Genomic DNA, 15,703 nt, shown 5'->3' on the forward strand with positions numbered 1-15,703 from the left:
ACATCAAACATTTTTCTTTTTCTTTTAAAATCTAAAATAAGAAATTTAATTTTTGAATTCGACTCTCTCCTCAAGTGCCCCTAGAGGCCCCTAGGGGCGTAGCCGCTAGTTAAGCATATAGGATTTAAAACAAGGATTACGAAATCCACAAAATAAATGAATGTACAAACGGACAAAGAAATTATAGAGCAAATGTTCAGTGGTCTTGAGAGGTAGAAGATGAAAAATAGTCCCGAAACCTACAATATATGTGTATTTTGTAGCATGAGCGGAGGTCTGATGGCTATCAAAATAATATTTCTCCCTATACCGGTACGGACTGACGGGTGGGTTGTGGGACTGACGATAAAGTGACCTGTATAGTAGCTTTACTACTAATACCCAGGTTCTACGAAATACCATAAAAAAAGAGTCGTTTTACCAGAAAAGTGGTAAAGCTGGTCAACCTGGTAAAATATACCAGTTTCGTGGTAAATTTTACCAGCAAAAATTTTAGCCAAAAAATTAGTCAAATTTTACCATTTTTTTTGTAAAATTTGACGAAACAAAAAAACCCGTTTTTTGTGTTTTAAATAAAAAACAGCTCTTCATAATCAGTTGTAGTACTTTAAAATAATGACTTTTATACAATGAAGCCTAAATTTAAATTTTTTTTTTTTTTTTTAATTTTACCACTTTTGGAAGTTTTACCAAAAATGTGGTCAATTTTACAACTCTATTTTTCAGGTTAAGTCCGAATTTTCGGACTTAGACAAAAAAACACAATTTGGTCAATTTTTACCAAAAAGTTGGTAAAATTTGACAAGGTATTTTTTTAGGCTAAGTCCAGATTTTTGGACTTTGCCAAAAAAAAAAACTTTGTAAAATTTGACCAACTTTTTGGTAAAAATTGACAAGGTAAATTTTTAGGCTAAGTCCAGATTTTTGGACTTTGCCAAAAAAAAAAACTTGGTAAAATTTGACCAACTTTTTGGTAAAAATTGACAAGGTAAATTTTTAGGCTAAGTCCAAATTTTTGGACTTTGCCAAAAAAAAAAACTTGGTAAAATTTGACCAACTTTTTGGTAAAAATTGACAAGGTAAATTTTTAGGCTAAGTCCAAATTTTTGGACTTTGCCAAAAAAAAAAACTTGGTAAAATTTGACCAACTTTTTGGTAAAAATTGACAAGGTAAATTTTTAGGCTAAGTCCAGATTTTTGGACTCTGCCAAAAAAAAAAACTTGGTAAAATTTGACCAACTTTTTGGTAAAAATTGACAAGGTAAATTTTTAGGCTAAGTCCAGATTTTTCCAAACAAACATCCTTCTACTTAATGATAAAAATCGCAAATAAAATATAATGAGGAAATATTCAGACCTAATACTTTCCAAACAAACATCCTTTTACTCAGCACTATTTGCTTTCGTTATATGGAATATGAAATTAATAAAATATGATGATAATGATTTTATTTAGAATTTATTTCATATTATAACATAACAGGTCATATAGATATTATCCAGGTCAATACTGAAACTACAAAAGATTGGCATCCAAGATAACAACAGTCTAGTACTGATGCCTAAATGTCGATTGATAACAGTGCCACCTGGAGAGGGAAATTGTAATGCTGCTTTTATGGAGATTAATGTACTGAAGAACAATCAGGCAAGTCTCCTACCTGGAGGTACTCTGACTATTTGGCTGGAAGTTATAAAACCTGGACCTGAAAGTGCAGTATCCTGTCTCTCTGGTGACCTGGAGAATTGTTTTGAGGATCCAGAGTTTACGGATTGTTTGATAGAAACTAGTACCTCCAAATTAAAAGTGCACAAGTTTATACTTGCCTCAAGATCTCCAGTATTTAAGGTAGGTTTTTCCATTCTTACTTGTTAATTAAATTCTTGTCAATATTTTTAGGTAAATTTTTAGGCTAAGTCCAGATTTTTCCAAACAAACATCCTTCTACTTAATGATAAAAATCGCAAATAAAATATAATGATGATAATGATTTTATTTAGAATTTATTTCATATTATAACATAACAGGTCATATAGATATTATCCAGGTCAATACTGAAACTACAAAACTTACTAGTATCGTTTCTGTAAATAACATACCATACACCTGTCAAATGTGTAATGAAGTCAATATTTTTTAGAATTTTAGCTTGTGGAATGTTTGGAGCTCTCGAGTAGAACTTAATTAATAAACACCGATTGGGCGGATTGTAATCAATACGCTTTATATGTTAAAGTCAATATTTTTTAGAATTTTAGCTTGTGGAATGTTAGGTGTCAACATTGTCGTCATAATAAACACTGATTGTAATCAATACGCTTTATTTAAGTTAATTTTAACTGACTAACAGAATATTCTCTGTTCAACATTGATCGTCATAATAAAACTTATTAGTATCGTTCTGTAAATTATTTGTTAATTTTAACTGACTAACATATTTTCTCGGTTCAACATTGTCGTCATAATAAATAATGAAATTTTTTGTATAATCTGTGACTGTTACATGTTGAGATGGAACTCTAGTTGTTCTCCATGGAACTGCAAAGCTCCACACTTCAAAACTGGTTCAACTCCAAAATCCTGAAAAAGAATATTCATTTTTAAATTAAGCAATTAAAGGATTAACAAATCAAAAAGGCCTTACAAAAAGGAAAGTTAACGGTTTTGGGAAAATTTCATGGAGAAAGTAGATACAGCTTGTGTACGTGCCTGCTTATTAGAGAAAGTTTAATTCAGTTATCAATACATAACCAGACTGAGAGAAACTAAGAATGTCTTATAACGGGAATTTGGAGTTATGGTATGAATTAAATAGTCGTATGTTAGTTTTAAGAGAGAGTCTAGAGATTAGAGCCAGAACTGACAATGTCGAGATCCAGAGGGAGGTTTGTAAGAGGTTATATCAACATGGATGGATTACTACACATCTTAATCGCTGCCGTCCTTCCCCTCTGCTGCCCGCCGCTGCCCAGGCTGCCGAACTGGCAGCTGTTCTTCACGAAGTAAACATGCACGAGGATGAATGTAATGCTGTTTAGATTTTAATAATATCCTGAATGTACTGTTTCAATAATATAAAGTAGTAAAATCTAATTTTAAATAGCTACCTATCTAGTACATTATTTTTATGTATTAACTTTTGTCTAACCAGTTTAATATCTATCTAATAAATTTAATAATAGCTTAATTGTTAATATAATTTAGTATACAGTTTCATAAAGGTAGTTCGATGTGTGTCTGTGTATATTAACTTCATATTTGTTATGCTTGTATACATGGAAACTACCTTTTGGGGCCGAGGTGTTGCCGTAGTTGCGTGTAGGATTATTCCAACTATCTTTTATTACAAATAATTAAACACTTACTTTTAACGGATGAATTTCTGATGGCAACAGCTTCATGTTGGTGCAAGAAATGTTCCACGGTCGAATTGCGGTCAGCTTATAATCAGAGAATAAACCCAGCTGTGTGCGAAGCTAAACCTGAAAAAGAATATTAATTGAAATATAATTTATATATATTTTTAATATTATTTTACATAAAACACATCTTATAATATCTTTCTATTAAGGGTATAAAAATTCGTTACGCTTAAAACAATCATAAACCTTAAAGGGCGAATATAGGTTGGATATAATATGAGCTTATTTCAAAGGTGCTATTATATAGATTATAATAAATAATTTAAAGATAATGACATATCTAATTGTATTAGTCTGTTTACAGCTTATAAAACCTGTCTAACTCAAGATAATATTATGTAATTAGTGTGGTTCCCTAAGAACTCAAACACTCTACCATCACACAAGGCTTCGTAGCAAGGTTGAATTAAAAAGGTTTCGTTAAAGGATAGTCTTAATAACATGGCCTAAAATATCCATGTTCTTATTAAAATTATTTTAACACTTACTTCTATGTAAACCATTCATTAATTGCAGCGCCCATATATTTTCTCACGAATCTGATTCCTGGTTAAGTCTGAAAAACAATATTAATTGAAATATAATTTGTTAATATTTCTATTATTATTTATATATATTAATAGTAGAATACTTTAAATATTAAGAATAGGATAAAAAGTCGTTCTTATATCATATATCAAAAAGGTTTAAAAAATTATAAAACAAATGCAGTTTATCGTAGCAGCTTAAAACCATGCGTAAGGTCCTAAATTATATTGATTTTTTATTACATTATTTAAACACTTACTTCTATCTCGCCAATCTTTAATTGCAGCGCCCAAATAGTTATTTCTGATGAATCAGTGTTGCTGAACCTGAAAAACAATATTCAATTTAAATATAATTTATTAATATTTCTTTTACATTCATATATATTAAACCCGGATTATTTAATATTAAGAATAGGATAAAAAGTGTTTCTTAGATCAAATCAAAAAGGCTTAAAAAAGGCTTAAAACAATTATCCTATTATATAAATATATTAATATTGTTCTCTTTTACAACGAAGCTTTTTATTTATTTTAATCTATAGCTGAAACTCAAATTAAAAATAGGATGAGGCCTCGACTTTTCTCTTCCTACTTTAAGTGCCCCTCGAGGCTTCTAAGGGGCATAGCCGCTAGTAAAACTTAAACCGTTAATCGAAGGCAGCCTAAAACCGTACGCTCAAGGTCCTACATTATTAATGTTTTTATATTAAAATTATTTAAACACTTACTTTTACGCAAACCACTCTTTGATTGCAGGGTCCATATACTAACAGCCAAGACTGAAGGTGGACACGTACTTTTTTAAACTTCTGAATATATAGCTCTCTAGGCGTTCTTAACTGACATTCATATAAATCTTGTGACATGGACCATCTCCTGTCAATCATACTTGGATATAACACGTATTTTCTCTAAGAGACTTGAAATATAACACTCATTGTTTACAATAGTTTTCAATCGGTATAGCGGCATTCATACACATGCTCTGTACAGGTATACAACTTTATATTGAAAAATATTTCTTTTATATCCATTGCAATATATTTTTTTATATTTTATCGATGATATTTCATTTAAGTCATTGCAAAAATATATTACATTCACATTAAAAAAAATTTACATTAATTTAACTTTCGTAACCCTGTTTTCAGATGATAAAATCAACGTGCTCGACAAAGTTGCCAAACTTTAAAAAACACCTTATGTATATAATATCATTTTAATATTTTACCGGTTAATTAATTAAAACTGCATAACTTATATAATTCATGAAATGTTATTATTCGTTGCAATTTTACGATTAAAAATATAACTGTCTTGCAAAGTGTTTTGCCACCTATTCAATCTGTATGTTGGCAACCGTAACTTTCCATCGGCGCAATAATTCAACTGGACTATATGACTACGGTGCATTTTTGTATTTTAGTAATCATTTTTAGTGAAATTACAGTGAATTTTGAAGTTAATATGTAACATTCTGTTTTATAATTCAAATTTTATCATTAATTATTGAAAATTCTTTGTAAAATATTCTTCGTATTCGTTTTTTCTCCCATTTTTGGGACTCTTTTTAGCTTATGTAATATACAGGACTTTTTTAAATGTAAAATTAATAAATATATGTCTTGCACCGTAGTATAAACGGATTGTCGCAAATATAGGAGTACAATTATAAGAATGAAACTACTTTTTTTGCCCAGAGGTGCCGGAGGCACTGGCTAAAAATAACTGTTTTTAATCTTATGCTTTTAGATTTTTATATTCGTAGAAAACCATGCATATAATACGATATGCTAGTTACCTAGTTTTTTTGCGTATGAATGAGAACACCTGTTCCTATCCACCGGATTCGAATGAATACGAGCTATTTTTATTTTGTAATTTTTTATTTCTTAAATATTCTACCTTTTCAGATAGTTCTGAATAACAGGCTATTCAAGTCAATCACCTGGGTACGCGTACATCATAATAACAGGTATGGGTGTATATTAGCTGTATAAGATTTATTTTTTTTCTCCTGCTACAAAATTTGTTTTAAATAAATAGGGGGGGGGGGGGGGAAGTTTTGACACATTTGCGTAAACAGGGAGTATAGGCTTTATCTTTGGACTGAGAGTATAGGTTATTAGGGATAAAATCATTCTTATATGATGAATTTTCCCAAGTTTTAATATTTTTTGGATAGGCCTCCAGGTTCCGGAGCTCCAGGCCTTCCCCCCCCCCCCCCTTGTTTAAGGACAAATAAAATACCGGAAAGTTAAAAAACATTAATCACACCCCTCCCAAAAATAAACAAGACAAACAAAATAATCATTCCTCAAATTAGGATGGATCCATACCAATACCACGAGCTGCATGACAGATGGGACGCCCTCATGGTTAGGATGTTGAGACTCTTCTCCAAGCTAAATATTCGAGTTCAAGAAGAATCATGTGGCATTGATGACGCTGTTGAAATAGTAAAACTGTTATACCATCACGGTTGGGTAGAGACACACTTAAAGAAGAATGAACCTATGCCCGAGAATCTCTACGAGAACGAGAGACCCCGCCTGGATGATACCGAGAGATATGTCATTGACCATGAAGCCGACTGTGCACCTTTCCTCACCAACGTCAGCCCTTTTTTCTAAATAAAACCCAGAGTAACAAGGTAAAAACTACGAAATTATTGCAGGGGTGTATATTCTGCTCCGGGGGGGGGGGGAGGGGAGGGGGAAAAAAGAAATAAGTGGATCAATGATGGAAGTTGCTTCAAATCACCTGCTCTTGTTCATGGCTAGTTGTCTTTTGTAGCAGGGGAAAAAATTGTTTTTAACCAAAAAATGTTTCAGAATTCTTTGAGTTTCTTCATTAAAAAACGCTTTAGTTTTCTCATTTTTAATTCAATGTTCTTTCCTTTCAGGGAAGAGAAAGGAGAAGCTAGGAGAAGCCGAGCTCGCCGCCGGCGATTTCATCCAGCCTCCGGATATCCATGCTGAAAGCGAATTTTAATTGTAATTTGTGGCGTTATCCTCTTAGAAAATTTTGTTTGTATTATTTAACTCCCCATCCCCCCCCCCCCCCAAACTAAATTGCTGGGTTAGGTTAGGCTAGGTTAAGTTATACGGCTAGGTAGAGGCCAGGCGCCGTTTTTCTAGGGGGGGGGGGGGTATTTCCTAAGAGGATAACATCAATTTGTTCTTTCAGAACATTTACGTTAACCTCTCTTTGATTGCAGCGCCCATATATTTTATAATTAAGTACCCATGGTGACAGTGATCGAGCCCCACTGGTCGTGCAGATATATAATTTCCTGCATATAAACATTAATAAACATTATTTACCCCTAAAGCCGACGATTACGTATGCACGTGTACAGTTTTTTAAGCTTCTGGCTATAGCTCTCTAGGAGATCTTAATTGATATGTTTTATTTTTTGTTTTTGTTTTTTGATATTTTTGTTATGTTGTTTTATATTATTTATTATTATTTATTTTATAGCAAATTAACAAATTTTCTGGGTTCAACATTGTTGTTATAATAAAACTCCATGCAACTGCAGAATTCTGCAAAAGTCACGACCAGTGGGGCTCGATTATATATGCGTTCGTCGGCTTTTCAGGGAAGGCAGGAAATTTATATAGGTATTATCCAGGTCAGGACTGGAACAAACAAAATTTTATGTATATATTGTATATAGTTATTTTTTTCAAAGTAAAAAAATGTCAGACCAACGCTGGATGACGTATGTATAATTGGATCACAATTTTGATAGGTAAGTTTAATTAATTTTATAGACAATCAAAGAATAAATAAGGGTATTTTCTTATGTTTGTAACTCTAACTCTTTATTTTGTGAGTTCCTTTGACATTTAATTTTGGTTTCAAAAAGTGTCACTCCCCCCCCCCCCCTTTTTTACTTTCTCCTTCTTTCATTATATGTAAACAAGTAATAACCTTATTATTATAACCAGGGGTGTATATTCTGCACAAGATTTATTTTTTTTCCCCTGCTACAAAATTTTTTATTTTTTTTCCCCCCTAGATTTTTCTGAAAAAGTAGGGGGGGAAATAGAAAAATATTTAAAGAACTCTATATTTCATTTATTTTATCCCTCCTACCACACATTTTTTTAGTTTTTTTAACCAAGGAGGGGGGCAAAATGGAAAAAATGTTTTCAGTTTTCTTAATTTTTACATTTTTTTTTCCTCCAACCACTTATTTTTTATTCCCCCCCCCCCCCTGAGCAGGGGATCCCATGCAGAATATACATCCCTGATTATAACATATACTTCTTATTTCAGGAGTTACCTATACACCCCTGTTAGACGTTATTGAAATGGGAGACAATTTGATTGGTACACTCTCTAAAGCTCTACTGAAGCGTATAAGAAGTGGAGATAAGAGGAAAAATGTACAGGTGACTTTTTACAACTAATTATTTCTACATATTTAAGATGAGACCTTACTTTTCATTACTGTACTTAAAGTATAATCTATGCTCGACTTTAATTTCTATTTTTCACTTGCAGTCAGCGCACTATAAACATGCTTGCTCTTACACCAGTATAGTCATATGTACTGTAATCAATTGACACGTGTAGCTTGCCCAAATAACGATCCATAACAACTCCCCTATATTATTTTAAATAAGTAATTCACTAATTATGTAATCTTTTTCCAGTTGCAGCATAAACTGAGGTCCATAAGAAAACTCTTCTGTAAGGCAACGAGAACCAGAAAATGGCGCAAGAAACATCAACAAAGTGAAGACAGTCAGCCATTACTAGAAGAAGAACAGCAGGAGGATTTGATGGATGTGGAATATGAGAACGAAACTGCATCGTCAAAAGGTAACCTACAATATCTGTAATATAAAGTAGAACGATGTCGGTCTGTCTGTTTGTTGTTTGTTTGTCCAAATTCCCACAAACATTGTCTCCCAATTTTTGTTTTTTATTTTCCTTTCAATCTAAATTTCAAACAATTGGTTTGATCAAACGTTAGTTAAGTTTGTCTCAAGATATCCTTGTTCCAGGGGTGTATATTCTACATGGGATCCCTTAACCTAACCCACCTTCACCCACTCTCTACATTTATCTACTTTTTCTGGAATTTTTAATTTTTTAACTTTCTAATTTGACTAGTTTTTCTTTACGGCATTATCCTTATACTAAAGTAACAGGATGTCTGTGTGTCTGTTCAAAAGGATCTTGCTAACCGCTGAACCGATTGGGTTCTCCTTTACAGGGTACCTTCACATAGGTCCCGGGAAGGTTTATAACTATAAAACATCATGTTTAACATCGTATTTTTTTAGGTAAAGTTTGTACAGGCTGTAATACCAACTTCACAAAGGAAACCGAAAGTATATGTTATCAATGCTACGCAAACCAAGTTTTGGAGCGATTAAATAACAATCCTGAAGAAACGGACTACATTAATATTGTTGTAGACAATATTAACAACAATAATACCAACGATAATAATGATGCAGACAATGACAGCATTCAAGATGCCGAGGACTGGGACCACGTCGAATTGTTTGATATACCTGAAGATTATTTTGACCCAGATGATGACGATGACCCTGATGACGAACCTGATGACGAACCTGATGGCGATCATGACGGGGATCGCTTCAAACATCTTACAGAACTTGAGAAAGAAATTGTTAATGATTTCAGAAGCGTTTGTGTTCTAGACAACCCCATCTCTCACAACAAAGTTAGAATCATCCTGGCGATTCTGAAACGCTCGTGTATTTTCAAATTTCCGTCATATAATACATTATTCAAACCCAAATACAAAGTTGAAATCAAAGAAAACAAATATAATCCTACAAATGCTCCTGGTTCACTGATTGAGTGCAGGTATGTTTATATACGATTTAGAAAGCGTAGCATTTCTATAATCATTACCAGAATTTCCGTACGTCCATTTTAAACATGTCGATTTTTCTCCTTTTTTAACAACAAACTTTCAAGTGTTCTAATTATCAGTTTGATCATTCTTTGGTATATTGCTTCCTGCGACAACTTGAGAACAATATTATAAGCGAAGCCACTCTATAATTAATTCCTTAAAATTTAAGTATGTGCATAAACCTTATCCTTCTTGAAGCATTTTTTTTTAACAAATTTACTTACATTCAATTTTGGTTCGACTTTAATATTTTTAAATTCAGTTCAGATACTTCACAATTGTTAATGTCCGTTTGTCGTACCGTTTCAGTGCTTTGGTTTTTATGGATGTTGTCATCCTTGTTCCATTACTTTTCATCGTAATATTATTTGGAGCCCGATGGTGCAAAATTTCTTTGAATTGTGCAAGTTTTAGTTAAAAATATATTTCTTTTTCCAGATTCCCTACCTATGAGATCCTCCAAGACGCCATCACAGACTTTAAACGGTTGAATGGACAACAGGCCGTTGATGATCATATAACTTTTGACATCTCGGGCGACGGAGTGAAAGCAGCTCAGGGATCTCATATCTCCTATTATACTGTCTGGATTAGGTAAGTAATTAATATATTGTGGATTTGAAAGGGTTGGGTTGGGATAAAGTTCTTTTCATATACAGCATGACCCTCGAAAAGGTATTTTTTAGGATTGGCAGCCTATATTTCAAAGGATATCAAAATATTTGTTTTACATCAATTGACAGCCCAGATTTTTAAAGCCAAAGTTTAGGAAACCATTCAATAAACAAATAAGAAAGAAAACTAAGTTTACAATTGATACTTTTTTCTATTGCATACATATATAAAAATCTGTCTTACTGTATACCAGGACTTAATTAATACCATAAGTAAACCTAGTTTTTACCACTTTTACGGTAAAATTTTACCAGCCTTTACGTTTTATAAATCAGTGACTACAATTTTAAGTCTAAGGTATTAAATGCTATTATTATTAATTCTTCTTTATTATTTCAGGTTATTCTTCAACAAGGATTTCAGTGTTATATTGCCAGTCAGCATATTTGAGAAGACGAGGAGGCGTCCCTACAGTTACAACTTTCTGGATAATGTTACCCGATTCATCAACAAACTAATTCAAGAAGGATTACCTGGACATACCTTTCAATGTAGAACCATCATCCACGATGCCGTTGCCAGAGCCGATGTATTCGGCATTCTTGGCCATGGATCAAAAAATGGATGCCCACACTGTGACCTTCCAGGGATGGCTTTTTCACAGACTTATCTCCGTCAAAAGAACTTGGTATTGTTCGAATCAATGAATGTATTTTACCCCAGTGACAGTCAAAATATGGGTACGCCGAGGTCTGACGAGAAATTCCGCAAGTTAGAGGAAAATAATCAGAACATGAAAACCAGTTTTTCTGACCTTGACCCGAGCTTGGATTTAATACAAGATACCCCCAGTGATCCGATGCACGCGTTGCACCTGGGCTATGTAAAGAAAGTGATGACGTACCTGAAGAAAGGACGTAATAGTTATCCAGAATTGGAAGAAGAAGACTTAGTTCAAATGGAGAGAATTACAGGGATGTACTGCATTTGACTAAAGAAATGACGCGTAAAATAGGTGTTTTTTTCGCGCATTTCTCGGCACTGCGATAAAATTCTGCATTTTTAGATTTATGTCTATTACACATTATTTGTACGCCTTGTTATGCCGCTTAAAAGAGTGTTAGTTTGAAAAGTTTAAAGAACTTAAATTTTGAAAATTTTCTCCTTATCACCCATATTTTACCATGAACTGCAGTAACTCCAATTATAGATGAAATCAACGATCAATTGAAGCTTGTTGGCGATTTTGATCGCGTTCCCCGTACGTCCATCATGCGCCTGACAGAGAAGAAGCTAGCCCTCAATTTGAAAAGTTCTGAATTCAAAGTACTGGGCTTCTACCATATGATATTTTATGCAGAGGTAGGTTTTTACCATATTATAATCTTTTTAGAATTTAAAGCTTATTTCAGTTTCATTATATTGTATAGCAATAACATTCTTTTTAAATTTGCGCACGTGTGCTATATTATATATATATTTCTATTGAGGAGGGTGGACTTCCAATAAGTATATAGGGCGAAGCCCCTAGAGGCTAGGGGCGAAAGAGCTAGTTTTACCTTAAATTATTACAATGTTTTTTTTTTCCAGTTGGCAAATCTTAAAGATGAACAACGTCTGATATGCAAGTTTTTATTCCACATATTGCGCAGTCTCGAAGAGCATATAACAACTGAACGTGTGGCTGAGCTCAAGACCATGATAATGGTCCTGAACTCAAAATTGGCGGAGATGTACGGCGAATCGTGCTTGAGTTACAATACTCACATGCTTTACCATATGCCGGAACATGTCCGCCGATTTGGACCATCCATGGCGTTCAGTTGTTATGCTTTCGAAAGTGCCAATCATGTGATATCAACTTACATCCGAGGATATAATTTTGGCCTTAAAGAGGTTTCAAACAGGTAATACTATTTTTTTTTAGTTGAGTTCCTTTGACTTTTAGTTTTGGTTTCAAGAAGTGTCACTTCTCCCCCCCCCCCCCCCCCACTCTTTACAAATTTTAATGTAATTTTTAAAAATGTAACATAACTTTCTTTCCGTGTATTGCTGATCAAACACTTAAGCTATAACGATTTCACCAGCAACATACCTTTCCGTTTAACAGCCATTAATGACATAAATGACATATTTAGATTGTTGATATTTCACACAGTGAAACCGTACATAAATGAAAAGCTGGCTGTCAGGGGAACAAGGAATGCCAACAAACGAAAGTTCGAAAGTAATCAATTCTATACAGACTGCCAAGACCTCTACTTTGTCCCAGACTGCCGTCGTGATAAAACAGTATGGTTGGTCCACAAAGTGAGGACATTTTTTCCGGCATACACCTTTCCTGAAGATTCCAGAATAATAGGTAGGGGTGTATATTTTGCACATGATTAATTGTTGTATAGAAATATTTCATGAACTATACATTTCATCTAATTCCTTTTTAACCTACCACAATTTATTTGTAATTCTCTTATCATGCCAGGAGGAGAGTGTGGTAAAGGGGGGGTCTAGGAAATATGAATTAAGTTTTATGGTTTTAAACACTGAAAATATACACCCCTGGTATTAGGAGTAGGCAAGACTGACGATCCCGAAGACTATAGCCATCCTCCAACACAACTAGCCTCCAACCTACTGAAGTACAGAGTAGCACATATCTCCGTACACCTGTTGCATCAAGATGTCTCCATCGTAATTCCTATCGGAATTTAATTTTGTACATTGAAAGCAGAGAAAGGGGGGGGGGGGAAATGACACTTTTTGAAACCAAAACTAAAAGTTCCATATTGTACCCTTATAAAACAACTGCCATGCAAAATGACAGATCTGTAACTGTTTCTTTAGTTCAGTTCCTTTGACTTTTAGTTTTGGTTTCAAAAAGTGTCACTTCCCCCCCCCCCCCCCCTTTTGTTATAATATGTATGTAAAATGTTGTAAAATTCAACTGAAGGCCCTTCCCTCTTTATTTGGAATTTATGTGAAATGTACTTTAAAATATTTTTTTCATTAAAATTATTTTTTATAGCTAATTTTAAAAAAGGCATGTCAACTTAATTTAGCAAAACCCTACCTTTTTGGCCATCGATGGGTATGAAGTTAAAGTGTTATAAGTCTAGTCTGTAATTTGAAAGAGTACATGTTTGCAATTTAATTTAATTTTACATAAAATTTTAATTTCTGTCTACACATTTCAGATTTAAAACTATGCAAATTGCCCATGCCAACGACCTGGATAGAACAGCGTAATTTCGACTGGCAATTGACCAAGCTAGATCCCAAAATGACGAGGACTGGAAAGAGTGCTAGTTCTGTAAAGGTAAAAATTATATTTAAGGCCTAATTTACTATTGTACAAATTGCTGCTACCCTTCGCTCTTAAAACTTATAAATTCGCATGTTACCGGATCGAAAGGAAAACCTTATCGGTTCATGCTTAACAGACCACAAAAGATTATTGACCAAGTATAATTATTTATTAATTTTCCACAGTGTGTTTAACATTTGATATTAGTAATTAAAATTCTAGGGGCGTAGCCACTGCTATCTAATATCTTATTATGCATTGTAAATACAACAATTATTTCTTGTTTTAGAACAACAAGCCTACTGGAGGTGGCAAACCTAATGGAAGTGCCAGAGGTGGAAGTGCCAAAGCTGCAAGTGCCAAACCTGGAAGCAACAAATCTACTGGAGGTGGCAAAGGTACAACAGCAAAGGTAGGATTTTAAGTTTTATTGTTATCGGTTTTTGGTTTGTTGGTGTTTTGTTGTTAAACTAAACTTACTAACATGATGTCTGTTTTTGGGTTTGTACCAACAAATCTCGTTAACCGTTGAACAAATTGGGTCCCTCTAACCATATAACTTAACCTAGCCTAACCTAACACAGTCATTTTGTCGGGAGAGGGGGGGGGGGAGGGTAAAGTTTTAAAAAATAGAAGAAAAAAATTAGGATAATGCCGGTGTTGTTTAAAACTATAATCCTCGGTAAGTAATGCTTTACAATAATTATCTATATTATTTTTAGAACACAACTAGAACCACAACATCTCCAATAAGGCCAATAAATATTACCCCACCTCCATCTCCACGGGCACGGCCCCCCTCCGCGAGTCAACGGACCGCGAGAGTTGTAGTTCCTCCTGCAACATCATCACGACCCCAGTCCCAGTCATCACGACCCCAGGGATCATCTGCCCGTTCTGGTGAGATGGAAGAAAGCGAGGTATTATTTTTATTTCATTTTGTCATCCAGAGGATACAAATTACAATTATTTAGGATATATATCGACTTAGCCTGGAAAAAATAACTTGTAAGATTTGACTAAATTTTTGGTAAACATTGACCAATAAAAATTTACCTTGTAAATTTTTACAAACAAGTTGGTCAAATTTTACCAAGTTGATTTTTTGGTCAAAGTCCAAAAATCTGGACTTAGCCTAAAAATTTACCTTGTCAATTTTTACCAAAAAGTTGGTCAAATTTTACCAAGTTTTTTTGTTTGTCAAAGTCCAAAAATGATGGAAGATGCTTAGGATCACTTGCTCTTGTTTGTGGATAGTCTTCTTTTCTACCACGTAGTTTTTAAAATACCAAGACTTGAAAATATGTGGTTTAATATGTTTAATTTTAAGGATTTGTTCACCGGGGCCGTTATGAACCAAATTCAGAACCAATTTCAGCAGCTACGTACTTTCTTCACCTCACACATGAAAAATCAAATAGAGCCCATTAATGCGTCCATCAGAAACTTGGCAAACAAATCGTCCACAAACCATGAATTACTGAAGAATGAAATCAAAGACCTGCAAGACAGTGTATCAAGAGATATGGCTGAAAATACTGTAACGCTGACAACAGAAATGAAGAAAACCGGAAAAATAGTGGAAACCTTGGTGACTGATCTAAGAAGACTCACCAATGTGGATGAGCAACTTGAGGAGGAGGCGAATAAAGGGCCTAGTGAGAATCAGGATGTTGTCGTGGACCGTATTTTCTCACCAGAATTTTACAAAGAAAGAATACAGAACCATGACCCCTTGGAAAAAGATGGTTATATGCGAAGAGAAGAAATTGTCTTTTTCATCCAAAATTTCGATGACTCACTGAAAGTGGATAAAGGCTGGCAAACCTTACTGAAAGTATGCCGAGACACCATAACCTTCCTATATGTCGTGTTCGAGCAGTTCACCTTTGACGCCCGCATCACCGCTGCCTTTTGGACTGC

The 15,703-nt window shown here is 34.0% G+C and overlaps 2 protein-coding genes and 1 long non-coding RNA gene across 3 annotated transcripts; 2 read left to right on the forward strand and 1 right to left on the reverse strand.

Moving 5' to 3' along the window:
* Window positions 1-1,988: 1,988 nt before the first annotated feature.
* On the reverse strand, window positions 1,989-4,895 carry LOC145316313 (uncharacterized). Its single transcript, XR_013878422.1, has 5 exons — window positions 4,682-4,895; window positions 4,211-4,277; window positions 3,912-3,979; window positions 3,367-3,483; window positions 1,989-2,581 (listed from the first exon to the last, which is right to left on the reverse strand). It is a non-coding gene; the product is annotated as an uncharacterized LOC145316313 (long non-coding RNA).
* Window positions 4,896-5,814: 919 nt separating this feature from the next.
* LOC145316315 (uncharacterized) lies at window positions 5,815-10,450 on the forward strand. Its single transcript, XM_080156747.1, has 2 exons — window positions 5,815-6,606; window positions 6,859-10,450. Exon 1 carries the CDS (start codon window positions 6,281-6,283, stop codon window positions 6,584-6,586), a length of 306 nt encoding a protein of 101 aa, XP_080012873.1. The 5' UTR covers window positions 5,815-6,280; the 3' UTR covers window positions 6,587-6,606; window positions 6,859-10,450.
* Window positions 10,451-11,487: 1,037 nt separating this feature from the next.
* LOC145316314 (uncharacterized) lies at window positions 11,488-12,447 on the forward strand. Its single transcript, XM_080156746.1, has 2 exons — window positions 11,488-11,838; window positions 12,067-12,447. The coding sequence occupies exons 1-2, from the start codon at window positions 11,749-11,751 to the stop codon at window positions 12,385-12,387; spliced, it is 411 nt and encodes a 136-aa protein (XP_080012872.1). The 5' UTR covers window positions 11,488-11,748; the 3' UTR covers window positions 12,388-12,447.
* Window positions 12,448-15,703: the final 3,256 nt, after the last annotated feature.

The sequence above is a fragment of the Acartia tonsa genome, chromosome 4, assembly GCF_053477335.1.
Source record: "Acartia tonsa isolate MP-2025a chromosome 4, ASM5347733v1, whole genome shotgun sequence".
In the NCBI taxonomy this organism is placed as follows: Eukaryota; Metazoa; Arthropoda; class Copepoda; order Calanoida; family Acartiidae; genus Acartia; species Acartia tonsa.